The sequence below is a fragment of the Callospermophilus lateralis genome, chromosome 11 (assembly GCF_048772815.1).
Source record: "Callospermophilus lateralis isolate mCalLat2 chromosome 11, mCalLat2.hap1, whole genome shotgun sequence".
Lineage (NCBI taxonomy): Eukaryota > Metazoa > Chordata > Mammalia > Rodentia > Sciuridae > Callospermophilus > Callospermophilus lateralis.
The window spans coordinates 18,373,995-18,398,220 of record NC_135315.1 but is presented as its reverse complement, the minus strand read 5'-3'; the positions used below and the strand labels follow the sequence as shown (position 1 = coordinate 18,398,220).

The following is a 24,226-nucleotide window of genomic DNA, read 5'->3' as shown; positions in this document are numbered from 1 at the left end:
TTCTAGGTAAGAGCTCTACTGCTGAGCCACAACCCCAGCCCCAACACACACACACACATACACACATACAGACACTCTCATCTATAATGAAGTTTAGTTTATAAATTAGGCACAGTAGGAGATCAACAACAACAATAAAAAAGAATAGTTATAATAAGATAATAATAAAAGTTATATGTATTTGGTTTCTGTCTAGTGGGCATACAGCATCTGAAGCATGAATATGTTGAACAAAGGGATGTTTCATGTCCCCAGAAGGACAGACTGGGACAGCTTGAGATTTCATCACACTACTCAGAATAGCACACAATTTAAAAAAAACTTACAAATTCCTTATTTCTGGAATTTCAAATTAATACTTTCAGACCATAGCTGAGTGCGGATAACTGAAACTATAGAAAGTAATACCACAGGGGCTACTGTATTTTCTGGGTACTCAGAACAATGGCCACATTGCTATCAAGCACTCTTCAGCTTTGACAACAGGTACAGTGAGAAGTCTTAAGAGTAGGATTCTAGGGATAGATTGTGGCTCAGTGGTAGAGTTCTTGTCTAGCACATGTGAGGCCCTGGGTTCAATTCTCAGTACCACATAAAAATAAATAAATAAAGTGTGTGTGTGTGTGTGTGTGTGTGTGTGTGTGTGTGTGTGTATAAAAAAAGAGTAGTATTCTAGGTACTGGGGTTGTGGTTTAGCAGTAGAGTGCTTGCCTAGCATGGGTGAGGCCCTGGGTTTGATCCTCAGCACCACATAAAAATAAATACATTAATTAAAGATATTCTGTCCAACTATGACTAAAAAATAAATATTAAAAAAAGAGTAGCATTCTAAACTGCCTATATTGCCTAAATTTCACCATGTGTGGACTATCCAGTATTCTTCGAATTCCAAACTCAAGAACCAAATAGAATTATATATCCATTTAGATAAAAACCCTTGTTATATGACCAGCAGCTACTAAGTGTCCTCAACTCAGTTACCAAAAACATTCAGATGATGTGGTGGTATCTCTTGCTACATGAACTGTTGCTGCTGGAAAATGGGAACCCAACAGATTTGGATAGTAAGAGATATGCTATGTTATAAAGCCTACCCCACAGAAACAAACTACCTATACTATACAGCACAAAACTCTCAAACTGAATAAAAATATTTGTTTTTGCCATGTTTAAAAGAATTTTTTGGATGCTGACGGACCTTTATTTTATTCATTTATTTATATTTATATGTATATTACTTATACAGCTAAAGACACATGCTAGGCAAGCGCACTACCACTGAGCCATAACCCTAGACTTTAGTCTTTGCTGTTATTTCAATAACTACTATAGGGTCATGCATTATTTCTAGTATGAAGAAATATCTGATGATGGATCAAATATATATATATTTTTAATTCTCTTGAAACTACTTGGTCTTTTCATGGTGCTGTGGATAAAACCCAGGGCATTGCACATGCTGGGCAAGTATTCTGCCACTGCACCTCCAGCCCTACTTAGTCATCTATTAAGTATTCATTTAAAAAACTGGGAACTAAAAGTTACCTTTAAAGAAAAAGATGCCCTGAACTTCGGTGTACAATTTTTTTTTTCTTTTTTTTTGTGGTAATGGGGTTTGATCTGAGGGGTGCTCTACACTGAGCTCTATCCCTAGTCCTTTTTATTTTTAGACACGGTCTTGCTAAATTGCCCAGGTTGGCCTTGAACTTGTAATTCTCCTGCCTCAGCCTCCCAGGTAACTGGGATCACAGGTACGTGCCATCATTACACCTGGCATAGTGTATCTATTTTAAGGAGGCACCATTGCAACAATCCCAAGCTTTCTTTTGTGTTTACTACATAAAGAGTTGCCAGTTGGGGCTGGGGTTGTGGCTCGGTGGTACAGCACTTGCCTAGCGTGTGTGAGGCACTGGGTTTGATTCTCAACACCTTTTATTTATTCTCATATAAATAAATAAAGTGAAGGTCCATTGACAATTTAAAAAAATATATATATATATTTAAAAAGAGTTGCCAATCAGGCATGGTGGCACTTGTCTGTAATCCCAGTGACTTGGGAAGATTGTAAATTTGATGCCAACCTCTGCAACTTAGAGACCTTGTCTCATAGTAAAATAATAAAATGGGCTGGGGATATAGCTCAGTGCCCCTGGGTTCGATCCCCAGTACCAAAAAAAAAAAAAAAAAAAAAAAGTAAAAGGAGGTACAGAATCATTTTATAGGCAGTTTAACTCAATATTAGAGATTGCAGGCTAATTCTGTTAAAAACTTATACTATATATATTCTCTCCCTTCCTTCTTTCTCCAGAATGCAAGTCAATAAGAAGGAAGTGTGTGTGTTTGTGTGTCGGTGTGGGTGGGGTACAATATAAAACTAGTAAATCCAGTGGGGATGAAGTTCAGTGGTAGAGCATTTGCCTAGCATGTGCAAGGCCCTGGGCTTGATCTCTAGCAAACAAACAAACAAAAAACGAAGACTGGGTCTCCAGAATCTAATTGTTTGGAAGTTCTGTCCTAGGTAAGGTAGTCTTCTTAAGGCTAAATTCCAGACAAAAATTCAATAATGAATAAGAACCATAAAAGAACATTAAAAACAACACTCAAAGGGGCAGGACCTTATAGAGAAATAAACTGATGGAATTTTGTAGGTTTCAGAGTACTAACTATATAGTACTTAAAAGGTAATGACAACCCTTAAATGTGTGCCCTAACATTTTTTCCTATAAAAAGAGGAATATTGGACTGTGGATGTGGCTCAAGCAGTAGCACGCTTGCCTGGCATGCGTGCGGCCTGGGTTCGATCCTCAGCACCACATACAAAGATGTTGTGTCCGCCAAAAACTAAAAAATATATATTAAAAATTATTTTTTAAAAAAAGAGGAATATTGGAAAATGTGAATAGTAGTAGTAGCATCATTTTGATTTACTGTGCCTCTCAGATGTGCCAGGCACTCTTTTGTGTGTGTGTGTGTGGGGGGGGGGTACCTGGGATTGAGCCCAGAGGTGCTTAACCACTGAGCCACATCCCCAAACCATTTTTATATTTTATTTTGAGACAGGGTCTCACTGGGTTACTTAGGGCTTCACTAAGTTGCTGAGGCTGGCTTTGAACTCACCATCCTCCTGCCTAAGCCTCTAGGATTACAGGCATGCACCACCCACCAGCATGCCAGGCACTCTTTTTAAGTGCTTACAACTGTGAGAAGTAAATAGTTACTATCTTCATTCTACAAATAGAGAAATTAAAGCACAGAGAGTTTAGATACACGTTGAATAAGTCACACAGATAGTAAATAGAATATGGCCTGAAAAGAACATATAATCAATAAAGTTCTACTGAAAATCTTAAGGCTAATACTTTAAAGTATAATCTTAAAATCTATTAACTTAAAATCTTAAGGACTGTAATTATCTGTAGAGCACTCTGAAAGAAAATTTCCTTACCATTCAGCTTGTTTTCTTTGCTCTGCCAACTCATGGAGCCGCCGAAGGGCTTTTTCTTGTTTCTTCTCATCCTTGCGAGATCTTGAAGAAACATTTCGGGCAAACTCTCTCTGTTTGAGATCTTTTAATCTCTGGGTTAATGGAAAGAAAGAAACAGAAGGTGGTGATTTAAGAGTAAATGAAAGCAAAGCCTTTAGAAATTTACCGTAAACCAATGCTTATAGTACTAGTGCAGAATATGTCATTAGACTCTCTTATCATACTGAAAACATAATAGCAGATTACTTTGTGTATGACACTTGGACTATCTGCATTTCTAATTAGTACAGCATATTATTTGCTTTATTGGGCAATATAAAATTATTTCAGTAGCAATGAGGAAATTTATAACATTGGGAAGAAAGAAAAGGACTATTTAATCACCTGCTCTTCCAGGATGCAAAACTAGACAAACAGAACATGAGATAAATTGCAGTAACACAGGTCAAAGAGAACAGAAAGGGTTTAGGCTATTACAGAAAATCGCTCAAGGTGCAAGATCTTAAAAAGCAATGTACAGCTTACATAGGGAGGTTATTTGAATCAGAACAAATAGAAAACATACTTTTATTTCACCATAAAAGGTGTTATCTCTTTTCAGCACAATTGGAGATTTCTTGGTAACTATTAAACAAACCCAAGAGAGGTCTTCTAATGCTAGCATGTTCAGAGCTCACCAGTCTGACCAATTTCATCTGGTCAAGTCTGTTGAAATTAGAGAGTAATATGTATAGCTTTTCATTCCTTCATGACCCTGAGAGGAATATCCAGGGGGTGGGGAGGGAAAATAGAGATAAGTCAAAAATTTTATTACTTAAAATCCAGATAACAGGATGGTCTTTTATTTTCAGAAGCTACTATACAATTTTCCTTAAAACAAAAGAAACAGCAATAACCAAAAAAGAACAGTGCCATGACACACTGGTGACAGAGTCCAGACATATCTATCTGTAATGAAGACAGAACTAAAATTATTTTCAACACCTTAGACAATATTAAAAAACAAACAAGATAAAACATACTCATTAGCTTATGCTTTTACAAGAGCATTGAGAAAAGGAATTTGACCCAATATAAAGTGGACATTGCTTTGTGGAAAGGCATGATGTTCAACAGACAAAGGAGTTTTCTTACCTAATATTTATGAAATGTATTTTGAATCTTTTTTAATTGGGAGGAGGAAGGGTAGAAAGACACACACAAAAAAAAGATATACAGCTAAAGACACTAGTAGAAAAACTCACTCTTGTGATCTGGGCTCCCAAATTAGAAGGATTTGCTTTCAATACATCAGCTGAAAATGTCACATCACAAAGAAAAAAAAGTAAAAAATAAAACAAGAGTAGAAGAGAAAAAAAAAATAAAGCAAGCATTACTACACAAGCTCTCTTAGTCAAGTCTACAAACTTATACTGAACAATCAAGGACAAAGCCGTCAACTCTAAAAGGGCTGGGGAAAGGGGAAGCACCTACACAACATATATAGGTGTACATACACACAGACTGACACAGCAAACCCACCTAGATAAATGAAATTATCTATTTTTCAAGAAAAATGCTTACAAACTTTGAAAAAGACCAATGCTATCTAAAAGCCATTGGTCTTGTTTTCATTTATCTTTATTTTGGGGAAATTCAAATAACCTACAACTGGCAAAACTGTTACTGAGTTGTGCTGCCCACTATAATATGGAGGATCAACTATTTTAAGATGTTTACTTAAAATAGTAAAATACTGGGAGATTCATGTTTAGAATTCTAGTTTCCTCCTTATGATGGAGATGGGGCAGACAGAAAGGATCCATCAGCCTATTATATTTTTATTTTAGGCTACAAACCTAGTTTTTTAATTCTCCAAATAGGTTTTCCAGCTCAAATTTAAATAGAACGTGTATTTTTCTCTTATCTGCTGTCTTTCCCTAAGCCTCTTCATAAACCTGAAAAGTCTCTTCATGCCCAGTTATTCCCTTCTTTCTTAAAAATATTTCATCACTCTTAGGAGGCACTTATTAACCTACAGGGCACTGTCCAAAAGGGCGATTTTTTATAAAAACTCTGAAGCCTCCAGGTTGAGTCAGAAATCAGGCTTTTCAATCATTTAGCAACCACTTCCTGAAAGTTAAAAAGGACAGGAGCAGGTCCACATCATCCTGAAGACATCCTACCTCAAATCCCTGGTGCAAGCATTACAGATGAAGGCATGGATGGAAAAAAAATGGGATGATGCCAATAAAATAAAATCTAAATTGCCTAGGTTCCCTCTAGGCAAATATATATTGGTACTCTAAAAGATACAGCAAACACTCCCATGTCACCATTACAAACTTTATAGTCAAACCTGGACTCTCAAAAGCAGAACCCCAAAATTTTACCCGAATCTTAAGATGGAATTAAGCAAACACTCCCAAACCCAATATGTACATTTGAGGTTTCTCAGGAAACAATATTCTGATGATAATAATGGAAAGCCATGCATTAACGCTCATATTTTCTTTTACCTAACTCCAAGTCTCTCCTTCTTACTGAAGTCCCTCATAAGAAGACTGAACTGTTAGCACTTTGTCATAACTCTAATCTAGCAACTGTCAGAGTTATTCATTGCTGTCTTTCAGAAAGACAGTATGTGTAAAGCTTCAGAGTTAGAGTTCAATTACTAATTACTGATAAAGCGATTTCACTCCTTGTAGCTCCAATTCTCTTATTATAAAAACAAGGCTATCCATCAATAGATTTACCAGATTAAATGTAAAAATAAATGTAAAGCATTTAATAATTCACAACTGTTCAACACTGCTTTTCCCTTTATGTTGGATAGGATTATAACCTTTATAATCAACCCTGCAGTGCACAGAGCAGAATTAAATCTATAGAAGGGATCTGGCAAATGTCTAGTGGATAATGTGATTTTTCCCCCAAATAAAATTTCTATTATTTATAGAAGAGGTTGATATGAAATATTCTCACATTTCTAATAGTGACATAATCAAATTATATAATATATTCTTCCAACTATCACTCATATAAGAATTAAATTTCTTATTCAGAGAAACAAAAACCTGCAGAGAAAAGACCTTAACAAATTCAAATTTATATGTAAATGGACCTTTATTTTATTTATATTCGGTACTGACACTCGAACCCAGGGCCTCACACATGCTAGGCAAGTGCTCTAACACTGAGCCACAACCTCAGCCCCCTTAACAAATTCTTCACAAATGATCCAGGATTCAGTACTTTTAAGTACCAACAAATTAATTGTGGCTCTTTGGGTTAAAGACATCTTCAAATGAAAATGATATTCCAGTTCTTAGAACACAATTTAAACAGCATTAGGCTGGCAGAAAAATGTCTCAAGACACCAGTTTCTGCTCTACTAACTCAGAAAAGATTTTATGAGGAAAATGTGAATCTGGTAAATGTCAATGTGGGTAAGAAATTTACAGAAAAGGCTAGCCCAGTAGCCATGTACTTTTCTTTAATTGCAAATTTCATGAACAGAAGCATTCTGCCTCATAATGTCTACTAAACCAGAGGAACTATGGTAATCGGGCTTCATAGAAGATCATCTTTAAAATAACCCTTAAGAAATATGACATTTTACCACTGAGCTATACCCCAGTATTATCTTCGTTGAGACAGGTTCTCAATAAATTGCTTAGGGCCTTGCTAAGTTGCTGAAGCTGGCATCAAACTTGTTGTTCTCCTGCTTCAGCCTCCCCCAAATATGGCTTCTTTCTATTATGTTTCTATAACTTTTAAGACTGTTATTACTTTGTCAATCGAAAGGAGCAGCACTGTTCCTTCTAAATTGTGTATGAACTGGGAATAAATGAGACAAAAATATTTCTGCACATAATTTCCCTAACAATATAGTAAGAGTCTGTCCAAAAGAGTGACTTTTTATAAAAGTCTTTTATTAATCTTTTTTTGTATCTTCTGGTGCTTTCTTCTATCAAAACTAGATTTGATGCTTATATTTGATTGAATATACTTAACTAGGAATAAGTTCAATTATTATTCTCAAGTATTTAAAATCTACTAAGTTAAATAATTAATTATCTGCACTACTGGGGATTGAACCCAGTGGCACCCTATCACTGAGATACAGCCCCAGCCCTTTTTAATTTTTATTTTGAGAAAGGGTCTTGCTAAATTGCTGAAGTTGTTTTCAAACTTGCAACTCTCCTATTTCAGCCTTCTAAGTACCTGGGATTACAAGTGTGCACTGCTGCACCCAGCTTCTACCATCTAAATTTAAAGAAAACAACAAAACAAAACAAAAAAACCAAAGTTCCCTTGTGAAAGGTATTTTAGGTATCATAAAACAGGCACAATTTAAAAAGCCTGATTTTGTCTCTTTAGCATTAAAATATTATTCACGGTTTGTTTCTCTGACCAGACAGTAACAAGTCTCCCAGAACAAGGACCAAGGCTGTCCTAACACTGCAATGTCCAGACTGTTTGTTTGACCCAAAAAAAAAAAAGAGATGCTCAATAAATATCAAATTGGTTTCATTTTTGTTTTCTTTCTTTCATTCACTCATTCACCCATTCATTAGTACTGGGGATTGAACCCAGGGACACTCTATCACCGAGCAACATACCGAGTTCTTTTTATTTTTTATTTTGAGATAGGGTCTCACTAAGCTGCTGAAGCTGGCTTTGACTTGTGACCCTCCTGCTTCAGCCTCCTGACTCACTGGGATAACAGGCATGTACCACTGCACCCAGCAAGCATATTCAAGGTTTATATATGTTGTAAGCAGTGAGTTATTCCTTTTTATTGACAAAATAATATTTCCTTGAATGGGTATACTATGGTTTATTTATTCATCAACTGATGCATGGATTTGGGGTTGTTTCTATGTTTGGCTATTATGAATAATGCTGTTATGAACACTATTGTACAAGTGTTTGTGTAGACATGTTTTCATTTCTCTTGGATAAAATTGGTCATATAGTAATTCTAGGTTTTAATATTTTCAGTAAGTATCAATCTGTTTTCCAGAAGGGCTGCACCACCTTATTATTTCATTAGCGATATAGGAGGGTTCAACCTTCTCCAAAACCTCTCCTAAACTGGTTAATTATATCTTGCCTTTTTTGGGGGTAGAATGGGGTTGAGAAAGAAACTCAGGGCTCATATATGTTAAGTATGTGCTCTACCACTGAACTATATCCCCAGTTTTGTGTCTTTTTTAAAATTTTAGACATGCCAGTGGGTGTAAAATGGTAACTCATTGTGTTTTTGTGAGTTTTAAGTATAGACTATGTCCCTCCAGATCATACCTGGAGACAAATATTTGCCCTGTATGTAAAATTTGAAGAAACATAATTTATAAGGGATACTTGGGTTCAAAACAAATATAAGAGCAGCATCTCAGTTCAGAGTTCTCTTTATAGTACTGTCATTCACAAACTTGTATTTATCTTTAATCTTGCTTTAATCTTTCAGACTACAATAGAACACAACAGCCTAATCCCAGAATTTCCAAACTACAGTCTATCACTATGATGAATTTAAGATTACAGGGCAGAAAACAGGTTGAAATGGCACAACATGAAAAAGGTTGAATCATTTTTATTTATATTGGGATTGTGTGGCAAGATGAAAAACAATTAGAAATACACAAGAGGATGCCTATTTACCTGCAATATTAGTTCCTGAAGGATATAAGATTAACACTACTCATAAAAGCATAACATTTCCCTAAGTAGACATAAGATTTTTTTCCCTTAATTAGGGTGTGATTGCTGGGTTTAAGTAGTCTAATTCCAAAGTTAAGCATAGGGTATAAGTACATAAGATTTAAAAGGTGAAAAGGCTGAAAACATGCTCAATTTGTAGAAAACTGATAAAACGATTCAATATTCTATCAAGCAAAATAGTCCCAAAGAAAATAGCATCTATAGTAATACTAAGCACAAGTGAATTTAAAATTTTCATCTTCCTGCCAGAGGTTAGTAAAACAAAACAAACAGTATGCTCAAGTTCTGAGATGGATTCCCCTCTTCACATTTATTTTTCTCTCTCCCACTCTTTACCCAATGCTAGAGATGAAATCCAGTGCCTCACACATACTAGGCAAGTGTTCTATCACTGAGCTATGCCCACAGCCCTTTTTTGTTTCTCAAAGCATAATTTATAAGGGATACTTGGTTTCAAAAGTGAACTGTGTTGTTTAAGTCAACATTTATGAACCTCTGGGATTCCTAAGAGCTTTGTGATTTTCCATTTTTGCCAATAATTACTTTATTTTTTTGAAGGATAAATATTCTAGGAACACCCAAAATACAGAGCACCTAAAGAATAACTTCAGGAGTATCTGATCTTGGTGGTTTTAAAAATTCTTTTAAGTGTGATGTTCTCTTAATTTTAGCTCTTAGGAGTATCTTATCTTGCCTTTTTTATTTACTTCTGTGTTCTTCCTTCACTGAATATCAAAATAACACTTAAAAAAAAGTTTACATTTCTTCAAAACTGCAGTGGTTTGGCAGAAGTACAACTTGCTTTGATGTGCCTATTTGTCCTGATGCTATATGCATGAAGCATATAGAGAATCAAATGCTGAAAAATATCTTGAGAGACAAATATCCAAAAACTAAATGGTAAAACCACAAGTGGAAAGTGACCACTCCAAATTTTAATGAAGTCTTTGTGAAGTCCAAAAATGATCATTCCTTCTATCATCAAGGAATTTCTCAGAATACATTTAAATTCAGAACCTATTTTATTTTTGAGCAATGAGGGAAATTCTAAAATTCTTTTGTCTTTTGTAATATATACTACCAGGTACTGAAATAGTCAACTAACAATAAGTAATTATCAAAAAACAGCAACAAGTTGAGACAAGTTAACTAAATAATGTATTAATACATTCCATCCTACAACTCAGATTAGAGAAATCACTGGTTACTGTTAATGCCTTCATTCATGTTAGTTCAGTTATTTAAAGCTTAGAAAACTAGTACTATTATTCACAGCTAAAACAGACCTTGGTAGTAAATAAGATTTTGGTCTTTTCAGAATGTGTAAAAAGTACAGGGGTTTTCATACTAAGGTTATTTTAGCAGAAAAAAGAGGCATGCTGAAAACATTCTTTCCTGACTGAGATTCTGATTCCTTCTACAAGTTAAAGGGATTTCTGAAACCTCTTTACAATGTGTTTTGACAAGTGATCACTGAAATAGCAAGGAAGCTGGTTCCAACACCATCAGTAAGGGCACAACTTTTCAATGTGCTACTTCCCCAAGAGTCAGTCAGAACTCATGGGGGTGGGGGTAATAGGCCTGGGTCAGAAACTCAAGTGTTCAGAGGAGTTTGGCAGATAACATAATGGGTCAGTCACATAGATGGATGTATGAGAAAAGATGAAAACCAGAGCTAATTGTACAATGAACAAAGAGACAACTTTAATTAATGGTTATGTTGAAATGTAGGCCCAAGGTCAGATATTTCAATTTTTCTCAAGACAAGCCAAAGCCTGAATTATGTAAACTCTCCTGAATAAAGTTTGTTTGTTTTTAAAATAAAGAGATGGGGTCTTGCTATATTGTGCACACTGGCCCTCAACTGCTAGCCTCAAGTGATCTTTCTACCTCAGCCTCTCAAGTAGCTAGAACTACAGACATGCATCACTGTGACCTGCTTTGATTTTTTTAAAAACACTGGGAACCAATTAAAATTAACAAGGGAAAAATAACACCATGAAGACCAGACAAAGTACATGGGTGAGACAATTTGTGATCTGCTTATGTACCTGAAGAACCCTTAGTGGCACAAATAGAAGATAAAATTAGAAGAATTAAAAAAGAAATAAAAGAAAAACAAACAAACAAACAAAAGACGACTCCTGAAAAGGTAACAAGGGGCCAAGAAAGGGGGGAAAAGGCATTGACTATTATTATTATCATTTTTCCAGTACTGGGGATTGAATCCAAGGCCTTATACATGGCTAGCACTCTACTACTGAACTACATCTCTCGCCTTTTTATTTATTTTATTTTGGGGAGCATGGGAGTACTAGGGGCAATTTACCACTGAGTTATATCCCTGACCCTTTTTTAGCCGGAGGGAGGAGTACTAGGGATTGAACTCAGGGGCACTTGGCCACTGAGCTATATCCCCAGCCCTGTTTTGTTATGTTATTTAGAGACAGGGTCTCACTGAGTCCCTTAGCACCTCACTTTCACAGAGGCTGGCTTTGAACTTGCAATCCTCCTGCCTCAGTCTCCTGAGCCACTGGGATTATAAGTGTGCACCACGTGCCCAGCTCCCTGACAATTTTTATTTTTTCTTTTGACACAGGGACTCATTAAGTTGCTGAGGCTGGCCTTGAATTGGCAGTCCTCCTACCTTCCAGTCCCAAGTTGCTGGTATGATAAGCATGTGCCCCCGTGCTGGCTCCAGCCTTTAAAAAAAAAAATATATATATATATATATATATTTTGTACGCGGGATAGAACTCAGGGGCACTTGACCACTGAGCCACATTCCCAGTCCTATTTTGTAATTTATTTAGAGAAAAGGTCTCATTGACTTGCACACCTTGCAGTTCCTGAGGCTGTCTTTGAACTCACAATCCTCCCAGCTCAGTCTCCAGAGCTGCTGGGATTAGAGGCATGGGCCACTGCACCTGGCTAAAAAAATTTTTTTGAGACAGTAACTTGTAAAGCTACCCAGAGTGGCCTCAACTTGAGATCCTCCTGCCTCAGCTTCCTGAGTCACTGGGATTATAGGGATGTGTCACTATGCCCAGCTCCAGACAAGTATTTTTAAAAAATATACAAATTATTAAAAAGATTAAGGATGGGAATGGAAAAATCTTTAGTTTCAATTTAACTCAAAATAAAGCCAAGAGAGGTAAGAGATGATCAACTTAAGGTTCACTGAATGCACATTAGAACTTATAAAATAGTTTCAAAAAACAGGTTATCTTTTGAAGAACTGTAGGGACTATCTTTGGAGATTTCAAAATGTAATAAAACTGATCACTTGAAAACTAGTGTTAAACTACTGAGAAGAGCCAAAATGTTCTGCTAGTTTTTACATTTATGAAGATTAAGATGGGTCTTCTTCTTCTTCTTTTTTTAAGTTGTTGATAGACCTTTATTTTATTTATTTGTATGTGGTGCTGAGAATGGAAGCCAGTGTTTCACACATGCCAGGCAAGGGTGCTACTACTGAGCCACAGCCCCCCTAAGCTGGGTCTTAATATTTTTACATTAATAACTTCATAAGACCTTAGAAAATTTGAGAAAAACTAGTAGAGGGAGAGGTATATGACACCTTCCCTCACCATAAATAAGGGCAACTATGTAGCTTTTTTTTTGAGGGATTATTTGAGCTTAGTAAAGGTAAGGGTATTTTCAGGTCCTGCATATACTAGTAGTTTACCACTTAAAGGTCATTTCTTTGAAAAACTTCAATAGTCAAAATTTGATGGAAGATGCAAATTAAGGATTACTAATGTGGGGTAAAGTACTTACCTATTATCTCAGATTCATAATAATCCTGTGTGCCTTCCTGGAAGACAAGACAGGGTGTCTTTATGATTTTAGAGCATGAATTTGGGAAAATGGTAGGCCCATTTGTACGCTGAGTTCATGTCCACGAAAGAGGAATGAAAAATACCCTATCTCTTATTAGGGGTTATTTAATTGTGTTATACAAAGGATAATTAAAGGTTCCTTAGAAATTCAAAGTGAAGAAAAGAATTGCATAAAAATTTAGTACTGGTCTGAATGTTGATAAATTTACAACATCCTATTTCAAGATTCTACCATTTGCAGTAAGATAGCAATATGAAGAAAGGTTTTGAAAAGGCCTACATTTCAACCAAATGAATAACACTCCATCAAAAACAAAACAAAAAATAAACTTAAAGTACATCTGTTCTTTTTTTAATAGTTAAGATGAGTTTTTGATTAAGGTGAAGAAATGAACTCATGTGCTCATTAATCATATAAGCTAAAGATTTTTCCCAGACCAGGGATCACAGACACTGTTTCAGCAGATAGGTATAGTTCATTTCTCTATGAGAAATTCTTTCTTTCTTTTAAAGATTTTTTTTTTTTTTGTAGTTGTAGATGGACAGCATTGCCTTTATTTTATTTGTTTATTTTTAATGCAGTGCTGAGGATTGAACCCAGTGCCTCACAAGGCAAGTGCTCTGCCACTGAGCTACAGCCTCAGCCCTCTATGAGAAATTCTTAATTTTATATTTTGATTTTGATTATGATCTCAACAAGTAATCAGTGAATATTTTGGGTTACTTTCATGTCAATAACGCTACCCCACTAGTTGTGACAACCCAAAATGTCTACAGACATTGCCAAGTGCTCCTGGGGGACAAAATCTCCCCAGGTTGAGAACTACTGCAACAGAGAACAGTATAGAGAACAGCGGTGAAAGAACTGAGTTAACACAATGTGAGCAGGAGAGTAAACAGGTGAATTTAATAAACCAAAGCTATCAACAATTTCTACCTCACTCAGGATGGGAGCAACACCACTAAAACATTATCATAAGTCAATTAAATTAAGGTCCACAGGAATTTTATTAGTTCTATACTATAGTTCAGATTTAATTTGTAAATCTGTTTTGGTCAAATTTTTCCCTATAAAAAGCAACTAAAAAAAAAAAGACTTCATTTAAAAAAAATTAAAAAATAATTATTTTTCTATACAGTATTCAAGTTTGAGTTACACTTCCCCTGGTTTATTTCTAGCTGAAACTTTACTCAAAAGACTTCCTATCAACTAGAAGTATAATCCTTCTATATGTCCCTTTTATGCCTTAAGTATCATCTGGGGCCTTTTAATATATCACAGACACTTTTTTAAAAATGTTTTTTATAGTAGTTGGACACAATACCTTTATTTCATTTTTATGTGGTGCTGAGGATCAAACCTAGTGCCTCACACATGCTAGGCAAGCACTCTACCAACTGAGCTATATCCCCAGCCCTCACAGACACTTCTTAACTCAAGAAATTCTCAAGAGCCCAAAAAGGTAGGCAAGTACCTCTGTCTTTGTTAATACTATCAAAAATGATAACTTGAAAATTGGAAATTACAAACACAGTGAAAAACTGGAAAAGTTACTGATAAATAGTATTCAAACTGGGCATGGGGGCACACACCTGTAATCACAGTGGCTCAGGAGGCTGAGACAGGAAGATTATAAGTTCAAAACCAGCCTTCTCAAGCACAGCTGACAGTATATTAAAAGCAATATCCCAAAGGAGTGTAATAAATTGAAAAGCTGCCTTGAATATAATTTTATCTAGAAGAATCTTAACTTGGTTATACATGATTAAATATGGAAAGGATTGTTGCAAAAAAAAAAAAAAAAAACCCATCACAACCAGCTTACAAACTCTCCTTGTCACAGTAAAACTTGGTCAAAGCTTGTCTTTTGTGCATGGAAATCTTCATCTTCCACTGGTTACATGGAAGATGAAGGAAAAGCTAAAAATAAACAAATAAAAATTTTTTTTTTTTTGCGGGTTCAACAGTTCCAGCTTAAAGACACAAAATTATAAGTCTAACAAATACAAATATTATACCCCACAAAGACCTAGCAAGTCATGCAAAGTCCTACAAAATCAAAAGGCTCAAAATTCTTTAATGAGCCAGATTTGTCCTACAGATCCTAAAAATTCTTTTCCCCTTTCTAAACTTCCCATGGGAATTACTGCCAGAAATTCATCAGGTACAAGTTTCTTTCCTAACTCAATAAAAGCAAAAGAATGCAAAGAAAGAAAAATTAATTTCTCAACTCTTTCAACATGCAGCATTAGAGATGTTCTTTGTTTATTTTAAAAGTTAGATAGCAGCTAATTTTATTTTCCTTCTCAAGATTTATCTACCTTCCAAGGTAGTGAATAACAAAACGACTTACTGGTGAAAACAATAGTGAATAAAACATAAACTCTTAGACTCACAGGTTGAAAAGACCACAACTCTTTTAAATTTAACAAAGGGAGAAATGGAAACAAAGCTTCTGGCAATCCTAGCTGAATTACCAAATTAAATAAAAATTTAGAAATTCCTCAAAGCCACAAATACATAAGGTTTATGAAACTCACAATTCTTCATTATACTTAACATAGGGGTGGGGAGTGGCAGGGACAGGAAAGGGGTGTCTATGTCAGGACTTCTGCTACTGAGAAAAATCAAGTATGTCAGATGACTTCATATAAAGATTGGAAGACATAGAAACTACAGTCACCAGGTTTTTTGGGTACACTCAAAATATTCAAAAGTGACAGCAAGAGATAAAGTATTCTTAGCCTTGTTAGGAAATAATTATCCCTCACCTGCTTGTGTGCATGATCATAGGAGTTAATGTGGTTGTCAAATTCCTGATGTTTCTGATACTGTTTATCACAGAGTTCACAGTAAAAGTTGGCTCTGAGGTCTTCCAAGGCTTTGGCAATTGCCTTCTCTTTGTCAACATAATCCTGTAAGAACCAGAAAATAACAAAAAATAAACTTGGTAGAACCTAAAAGGAATGTTACAGTCTTATCTAGCAGAGAGAGCTTTCATAAAATTTAGTGGTACTAGTAAAAGCTGGATGAAACACAAGTAGCAATTTGGTGAGGCAATTTGTTTGTGGTTGAACTAACAGTTAATTTCAAATAAAAAAATCTAAGAATGTAATTTTACTTTCCCTTTGGCAATATGGTAGACAAAATACTCTGAACACTCCTACTCCATTACTGGCTAAAAACCAACAGATTCAATATAAAACAATATTTATTTATTTAGTACTGAGTTGAACCCAGGGGTGCTTAACCACTAAGGTACATCCCCAGCCTCCTTTTTTATTTTTATTTTTTGGTACTAGAGATTTAACCCAGGGGTGTTTTAACACTGAGCTATATCCCCAGCCCTTTTTGTTTTTATTTTGACACAGGGTCTCACTAAGTTGCTTAGGGCCTGGCTGAATTGCTAAGGCTCGCCTTGAATTTGTGATAGTCTTGTCTCAGCCTCCCAAGCTTCTGGGATTACAGGCGTGCCTGGCTCATCTTGCTAAATTGCTGAGGTTGGTCTTGAACTTGCAATCCTACTGCCTCAGCCTCCTCAATCAGTGGGATTACAGGTGTGAGCCACCATTCCTGGCTTACAACAATTTTAATGCATTGCTGGAAACATAGGAAGAAAAGTAAATCACGAAAAGGAACCATAGGAGAAAATAAAACTAAACTATGAACTGAAATTGAAACCTGAGTTCCTTTGGACATGTGAATGACACGAGGATGCGTCACTGGGATTTGAAAAAGATGAGGTACAAGAACATTCATTAAACAGAAGAACATGGGATGGGATGGAGAAATTCCAGGATCATAGAAAAATTTAAATAAGAATGTTCACAGTGATATTTTTCATCACACACACACACACACACACACACACAAGTCCATCAACCGATGAACAGGTAATTGTCACACATTCATAAAATGTCATAATATAATTTTGACATAGAAATTACTGATGATACATGCTATAACATGGAAGAACCTTGAAAACACAGATAAATGAAAGAAATCAGATACCAAAACATATTGTACGACTCCATATATTTGAAATACTCAAATTAGATTAAAGTAGATTAAATGGTTACTAAGGGAATGGGGAAGGAAGGAAGAACAAATGGCTGAAGGGTACAAGGGTTTCTTTTTTGGGGTAACGTAAATGTGCCAGAATTAGTGGTGATGGATACACAACATTGTGAATATGCTAAAAATCATTAAACTATATTACTATAAAATGGTTAATTGGTCAATATGGTGTTATATGAATTTTATCAATAACAACAACAAAATCTACCTTAAAAAATGCAAGATAATAATAAACCAAAATTCAGGAGAGTGCTTTAAAGGAGGAAAAAAAGGAATGTAATTATAAAGTTAATGATAATGTTTTTTTTCTAAATTAACTAGAAGACAAACAATTGCTTATAGTTTTTCTTTGTATCTTACACATATTTTAAAAAATACCTTGTCAATATTTAATGAAATAATAAGGTGCCAAATGGATCTACAGTTTGTTTGTTTTTTTGTTTGTTTTGTTTTTTCTGTTAAAGGCCAAATAGCTATCTAGCTTGAAAAGTATACAACTTTTGAGTCCAGCACAATAGAGCATGTCTGTCATTCAGAACCACTGGGGATGTTGAAGCAGGAGGATTATAAATTCAAGGTCAACTGGGCAACTTAGTGACCCTGTCTCAAAACAACAACCACCACCAAAACCAAAACCAAAACCAAAAACAAACAAGCAAAAAAAACCCCCAAGAGCTGGGGATATAGCCCAATGGCAGAGGGCTCCATCTCTAGTATGGGGGTGGGGAGGGGTGGGGGATGGAATTTTAAACAGGTGCAATGAGATGTGCCAGTTGTCCCAACTATTCTAGAGTGGGAGGTGGGAAGATTACATGTGCCCAGGAGTTAAAATCAGCCTGGGCAACACAGTGAGACAACATCTCAAAAAAATACATAAAAAATGAAAATGTTTATATTTCAGACAATTCACCAAATATATCTGTTTTTTTTCTATTATTTCAAATAATTTATTTATTCAACCAATATAGAATACTTAAATACCAAGCACAGTATTGAATATAGTGTTTTTATTTGCAAGCCAATAGACACAGTCTCTCCTCAAAGCCCTTTCTGACCAGTATAATAAATGAATGTACAAAAATTTATAATTATAAAAGAGGATGTTGCAAGAGAATAAGGTAAAAAGGAGAATTGTTTAAATTGGTTGACTAGTAAAGATGTCTAATGAGGGTAATATTGAAGCTAAAAAGGATAAAAACGAACTCTGAAAGAAGATGAAACATGGTGTCATGACAATTCTTGGCTATAGACAGTGCAAAAAGAAAAACAGGGTCCAAGTCTGGACCTGAAGAATGCCATATCCAAAGTTCAGGCAGGAAAAAGGAGACAATAAGAGAATTTACACAGAAGCAACAATAAAGATTAAAAAGAGAAATTCACAAAAGTATCAACTTTTAAAACTAAAGGATCTGGGTGTGGTGGCACACACGTGTAATCCCAGAGACTTGGTTTGAGGCCAGTCTGGGCAACTTAGTGAGACCCTGTCTCAAAATAAAAAATGAAAAGGAACTGGGACTGTAGCTCAGTGGTAAAGCACATCTGGGACCCAGTTACACCCACACATACACATACATAGAAAAAGAAAGGAAGGTGATACTTTCATGTCTTAGGCATGTAATAAACCTCATGTTTTCCCTTTCATGAAAAGAAAATGTTTTAAATAATGGCCCATTGTATTGAATGCTGCCAAGAAATAGAATAGGAAAAAAATATTGAAAAGGTCTATTGGATTTAACAGAGGTATTTAGTGGTCTTGAATAAAGTGGCTCAGTAAAAAGTACAAAAGCCATTGAAGCGTGAATACAGAGCAACAGGGAGAAGAAAATGGGGAGGGAAGGAAGTTGGAAGGGGGGAGATCGCACCATATTATAATTCCAGATAAAATAAAACATACAAAAATTTAACATATTGCGGAGTTCAAATACAAGAAGTGGATAGTTCCCTAGTTACATGATGATAAGGTCTCAGGAGCCTACAAAAATCTCAGATATGAAGGATTGGTCTCATCCTTAAAATGGGGACCAGAAACATAGCACTGTTCTTGAAATCATAAAGAAATTTGCCATTGCTATTCTAGTGGTCTCTAGCTTGCCATCTATTTTTCATTTAAGTGATATTTTCCCCAACATTTTATTATGGAAATTGTCAAACATACAGAAAAGTTGAAAGAACTATGCTATGAATACACATTAGGATTATGTAAATATGTTTTTTAAAAAGCTTTGAGAGTTGATGCCTCTTTAAAAGCTGTTAAAATTTTATTCTTTTTTTTATTAGTTGCTCAAGACAATACAATGATCTTGACATATCATACATTGATTCAAATAGGGTATGAATTCTCATTTTTCCACATGTACATATTGCAGGATCACACTGTTTATACATCCATGTGTATACATACAGCAATCCTAGTGTCAGTTGTATTCTGCTGCCCTCCCTATCTCTCCCTCCCCTAAAATTTTATTCTTTTCTCCATTTTACTGTTTTTTTATTGTTTAAATAATGCCCTGCTCTTGCTGTTTTTTCCATTTATTCCTGCCTTTTCCCTTTTTGAATATTTTAGATATTCTTATACTTTTTTTCAAAATCTATCTGTAATACTTAATATGTGTTTTATTTAGTTTTTTGGTACTAGGGATTGAACCAGGGGCACTTAACTGCCAAACCACATCTCCAGCCTTTTAAATTTTTTTTTTCTTTTTTTTTTTTTTGAGTCACTAAGTTTCTAAGTTGTTTAGGGCCTCTGAATTGCTGAGACTGGCTTTGAACTCAAGATCCTCCTGCTTAGCCTTCCAAGACACTGGGATTATAGGCATGAGCCACCTCGCCGGGCTACTTAATAGTGTTTTTATAGTTAGTTGCTTCTCCTGACTTTCTCACCATGGTTTTGTCTTCTTTTGTGGTTTGTAATTTTGATTGCCATCTCATTCTCTGTAGGAGTTCCTCACATCCTGGATTTTAGAAGGAGTCACTTCCACATATACCTTGCCCAGAGCCTTCACTGGATATGGACTGATTTTAGAAAGCTGATATCTAAGCCAAGAATTACTGCTGTGAATGAAAAATGTAAATTCCTTAAGGTCTACAAGTGACTTAAGTGTGAAATTCTAACTTCTTATATAGGACTCTTTCCATTTATACCCTGATAGGGACATCTAGTAGTTGTGAGACCTTATAAGATCTCATAAATTCTACTGTGATTTCTTTTCTAAAGGATATGTACAGATGTGATTTAATTTCCAAGCACAGGACTTTCCTTATCTTTTCATTGATCACTTTGTGGCTTGATAACTGTTCGAGCAAATGTTCCATGTTTTATATTTCTCATTTTTTGATTGAGTTCATAAGTATATACTTAACTATATATAATGATTAAATAATATTTGTTGTTTGTTCAAGTCTTGTGAGTGTTGTTGATTTTCCCCCACTACTATCACATGAGAGCCATGTTAAAATCTCCCTATAATGTTTGATACAACATTTCTCTTTATAGTTCTCTCATTTTTGTTTATTTCCAGTATTAGGGGTTGAACACAGTGCTCTACCTTGAGCTGCACTGTCAGTCCTTATTTTTTATTTTGAGACATGGTCTTGCTAAGTTGCTCAGGTTGGCTTCAACCTTGACTTCAAATGTATTATGCCTGGGATAATTAATAGCATAAGATAAGATAATAGAGAATGCCCCAAATATATCAGTAATTATAAATTAAATATAGTTAAACTCAGGCAGGATGTCAGGCACATGCCTGTAACCTCAGCTACTTGAGAGGCTAAGGCAAGAGGATCACAAATTTGAGGCCAGCATTGGCCTGTCTCAAGATAAAAAATAATAAAGGGCCAGGGATGTAGCTCAATGGTAGAGCAACCCTTAGTTCAATCCCCAGTATCAAAGCGGGGGAGAAAAAAAGTTTAACTCTGGTTTCTAAACTTACTTGCACATTATAGTCACCCATTTTTTTTTCTTTTTAAATTCCAAAACTCAACTACACCATTGACCAATTGACATTTGGCAATATCCAGTAAATTGCAAACTGCAGGCATTACTATATTTTGAATAATGTTTCTTGTCTTCAGACAGGTTTAGAAACCATTGGACTAAATAAATATCCAACAAAAAGACAAAGATTATTAAACTTAATTTAAAAAAATCCAATTATATGCTGTTTACTAATGATGTACCTGAAACCTTACAGAGGTGAATGTTAAAGAAATGGAAATACAAATACACACACCATACAAAGTAAGCAAAGCCAGTTGTAGCTTTTGTCAGCAAAACAGACATTATCACTAGAATTCACTTCACTGGTAAGATAAACACTGTTAACTTCAAAATACACAAATCAAAAACTGACAGTCAGCTGGGTGGGCACAGTGGCACACATCTGTAATCCCAAGGGCATGGGAAGCTAAGGCAGAAGGATCTCGAGTCATGCTAGGCAAGTGCTCTACCACTGAACTATATATCCCCAACCCTCTTTACTTGTTTATTTTGTGACAGGTTCTCCCTAAATTGCCCAAACTTTCAATCCCATAGCCCCAGCCACCTCAGTCACTGAGATTACAGGCATGTGTCATCATGCCTGGCAAAATAACAGATCTTTGATTTTTAAGGCTGACAATAAATTCTTATGTCCACTGGCTGAAATATATTACTCCTTTTCTTCTTCCACACTACTTTAAAGAAGTCAAGATCCTAGATAAAATTTATGGGCAGTTCAAAGTAGTTGTGAGACCTTATAAGATCTCATAAATTCCTGGGTAACGATAACTCACACAGCTGATGGGCTATAGTTTTGCTTCTTGAACGCCTCCATTTTATGGTAGAACAGATTTTTAAAACTAAATCACATTTTTTTTTCACCTTAAATATCATGAGCAAAATAAGTTTCTATATGATAATCTTAGTTAAGTCTGTTTTGTATCTTCTAATTTATCTATTGTATGAAAGAGACTTAGTGCACTATAATGTCTTAAAAGGAATGATCCCTGATCAGGCTTTTTCTACCCCCTTGGTATTGGGGATTGAACCAAGGGGTGCTTTACCACTGAGCTATCACCTAAGCCCTTTATTTTTAGTTTTGAGAAAGGGTTTTGCTAAATTGCTGAGGCTGGCCTCAACTTGCAATCCTCTTGCCTTAGCCTACTGAGCTGCTAGGATTACAGGAATGTGCCACTGTGCCCAGCCTGACCTGGTCAGCTTTTTGAAAGCTAACTTACAACATGTTCTGAACTACAGTTTTATATATAACTAGGTCCTTATAAAAGGAAAATACCGAAAGAATAAAATTCAACTTGATACTTACACAGGGCATAATAAATCAGTGCTTTAGAACTGAGTTTAATTAGCAATGAACAAAAAAATTTCTCAACTAGTTCATTTGAGAGAGACAGAAAAGGAAAACCTTATCCATTGGCATCAAGCTTTCAAAGTACTTTTCTTTTTTCTTTCCTGGTGGTACTAGGGATTGAACCCAGTGCATTGAACATTTTAGGCAAATTTTCTAACACTGAGCTACATTCCCAGTCCTTTCGCTAACAATTTTACCTCTGCTACTGCTTGATTATATGTGTACCAGGTACTGTGTTTTCAACTACTAACTAGTCAGGCATGGTAGCACATGCAACCTGGTAGACAGGCAGATTACAAGTTTGAGGTCAGCCTCAGTAACTAAGACCCTGTCTCAAAATTATAAATAAAAAGTACTAGGGACGTAGTTCAGTGGTAAAGCACACCTGGGTTCATTCGCCAGTATAAAAAACAAAAAACAAAACTAAATCAGTAACTAATGTAATCTTACCAACAGACTTATGAGATAGTAGTAGTATCTTTATAATTTTTATAGAGGCAATAAATAGGAAAATAACAGAAACCTGAGAACTACTACTAGTCACCACCAAATGTAAATAAATACTGTCATCAAGAGAGATCTATTTCTCCAAAAATGAGTATCTCTTTTACAGTGTGAAGACCAATGACACAAGAATGACTTCATTTAGTTACCTTGTACTTTTGTCTCAGTTCTTCTGTGTCTTCTTTTTCTACTTCTAGGACACGGCGGCGTTCGGTAGCATCTTCGGCATAATCGAGCTTGACAAAAGAGATAATAATTAGTTTTCTTTCCTAAAGTATCCTAAGATTAGCTATGAAAAAGTTATTTGCGGGCTGGGGTTGTGTCTCAGTGGTACAGCATTTGCCTAGCATGCTGGGTTCGATCCTCAGCACCACATAAAAATAAATAAATAAAATAAAGGTATGTGTCCAAATACAACTAAAAAAAAAATATTAAAAAAGAAAGAAAAAGTTATTTGTACTACAATGTTTGAAAATAAAAACTTACGAATTTTGCTCAGCTACCTCATGCTTTATTGTCACCCCACAGAGAAAATAGCATGCAAAAGAATTCATTAATCTGGGGCTGTGGCTGTGGCTCAGTGGTGGATCACTTGCCTAGCTCATGTGAGGCACTGGGTTCAATTCTCAACACCACATATAAACAAATAAATGAATAGGGATCCATCAATAACTAATAAAAATTAGGAAAAAAAAAAGAATTCATTAATCCTTTCATGATGGTGGCTCCCCCAACAGGCACATTTGTTGATGATAACTGACTGCAGTTCTCTGCTGACTACCAAAGAATTAAGGGTAAATTAATAAAATATTTGAGGCAATTAAAAAAGCAGGTATTGCCAGGCACAGTGGTACACGCCTGTAATCCCAGCATCTTGGGAGGCTGAGGCAGGAGGATTTCGAGTTCAAATGCAGCCTCAGAAATTTAGTGAGGCCCTCCACAACTCATTGAGACCCTGTATCTAAATAAAATAAAAAAGGGCTGGGGATGTGACTCAGTGGTAAAGCGCCTCTGGATTCAATCCTCAGTACCAAAAAAAGAAAAATCCCAGGCATCACAGATGATACCTATACACAACTCTACAAGGGGAAGTTTTCTACCCCACAAATATTTAAAAAATTAACACTGTCTATTGAAATAAGCACTAGGTCTGGGTCTAAGTCTGATCTTGCCTCGCTGTATAATCCTGGGCAAGCCACTCTTTATGCCCCAGTTAAAACAGTGACATTATTTACATCCTATTTGCTTCGAAAATAGTACT

The 24,226-nt window shown here is 35.6% G+C and overlaps 1 protein-coding gene across 5 annotated transcripts in view; it reads right to left on the bottom strand.

Annotated features, from left to right (window-relative positions):
• Gpatch8 (G-patch domain containing 8) overlaps nt 1–24,226 on the bottom strand; it is a 90,914-nt gene that overhangs the window by 7,314 nt on the left and 59,374 nt on the right. For all 5 annotated transcript variants that reach the window (XM_076869386.2, XM_076869389.2, XM_077110478.1 and 2 more), the window contains 3 exons: nt 23,115–23,201; nt 15,808–15,951; nt 3,446–3,576 (listed from right to left, as the gene is read on the bottom strand). In XM_076869386.2, the coding sequence (XP_076725501.2) occupies nt 3,446–3,576; nt 15,808–15,951; nt 23,115–23,201 (362 nt within the window). The remainder of the gene's footprint in view (nt 1–3,445; nt 3,577–15,807; nt 15,952–23,114; nt 23,202–24,226) is intronic.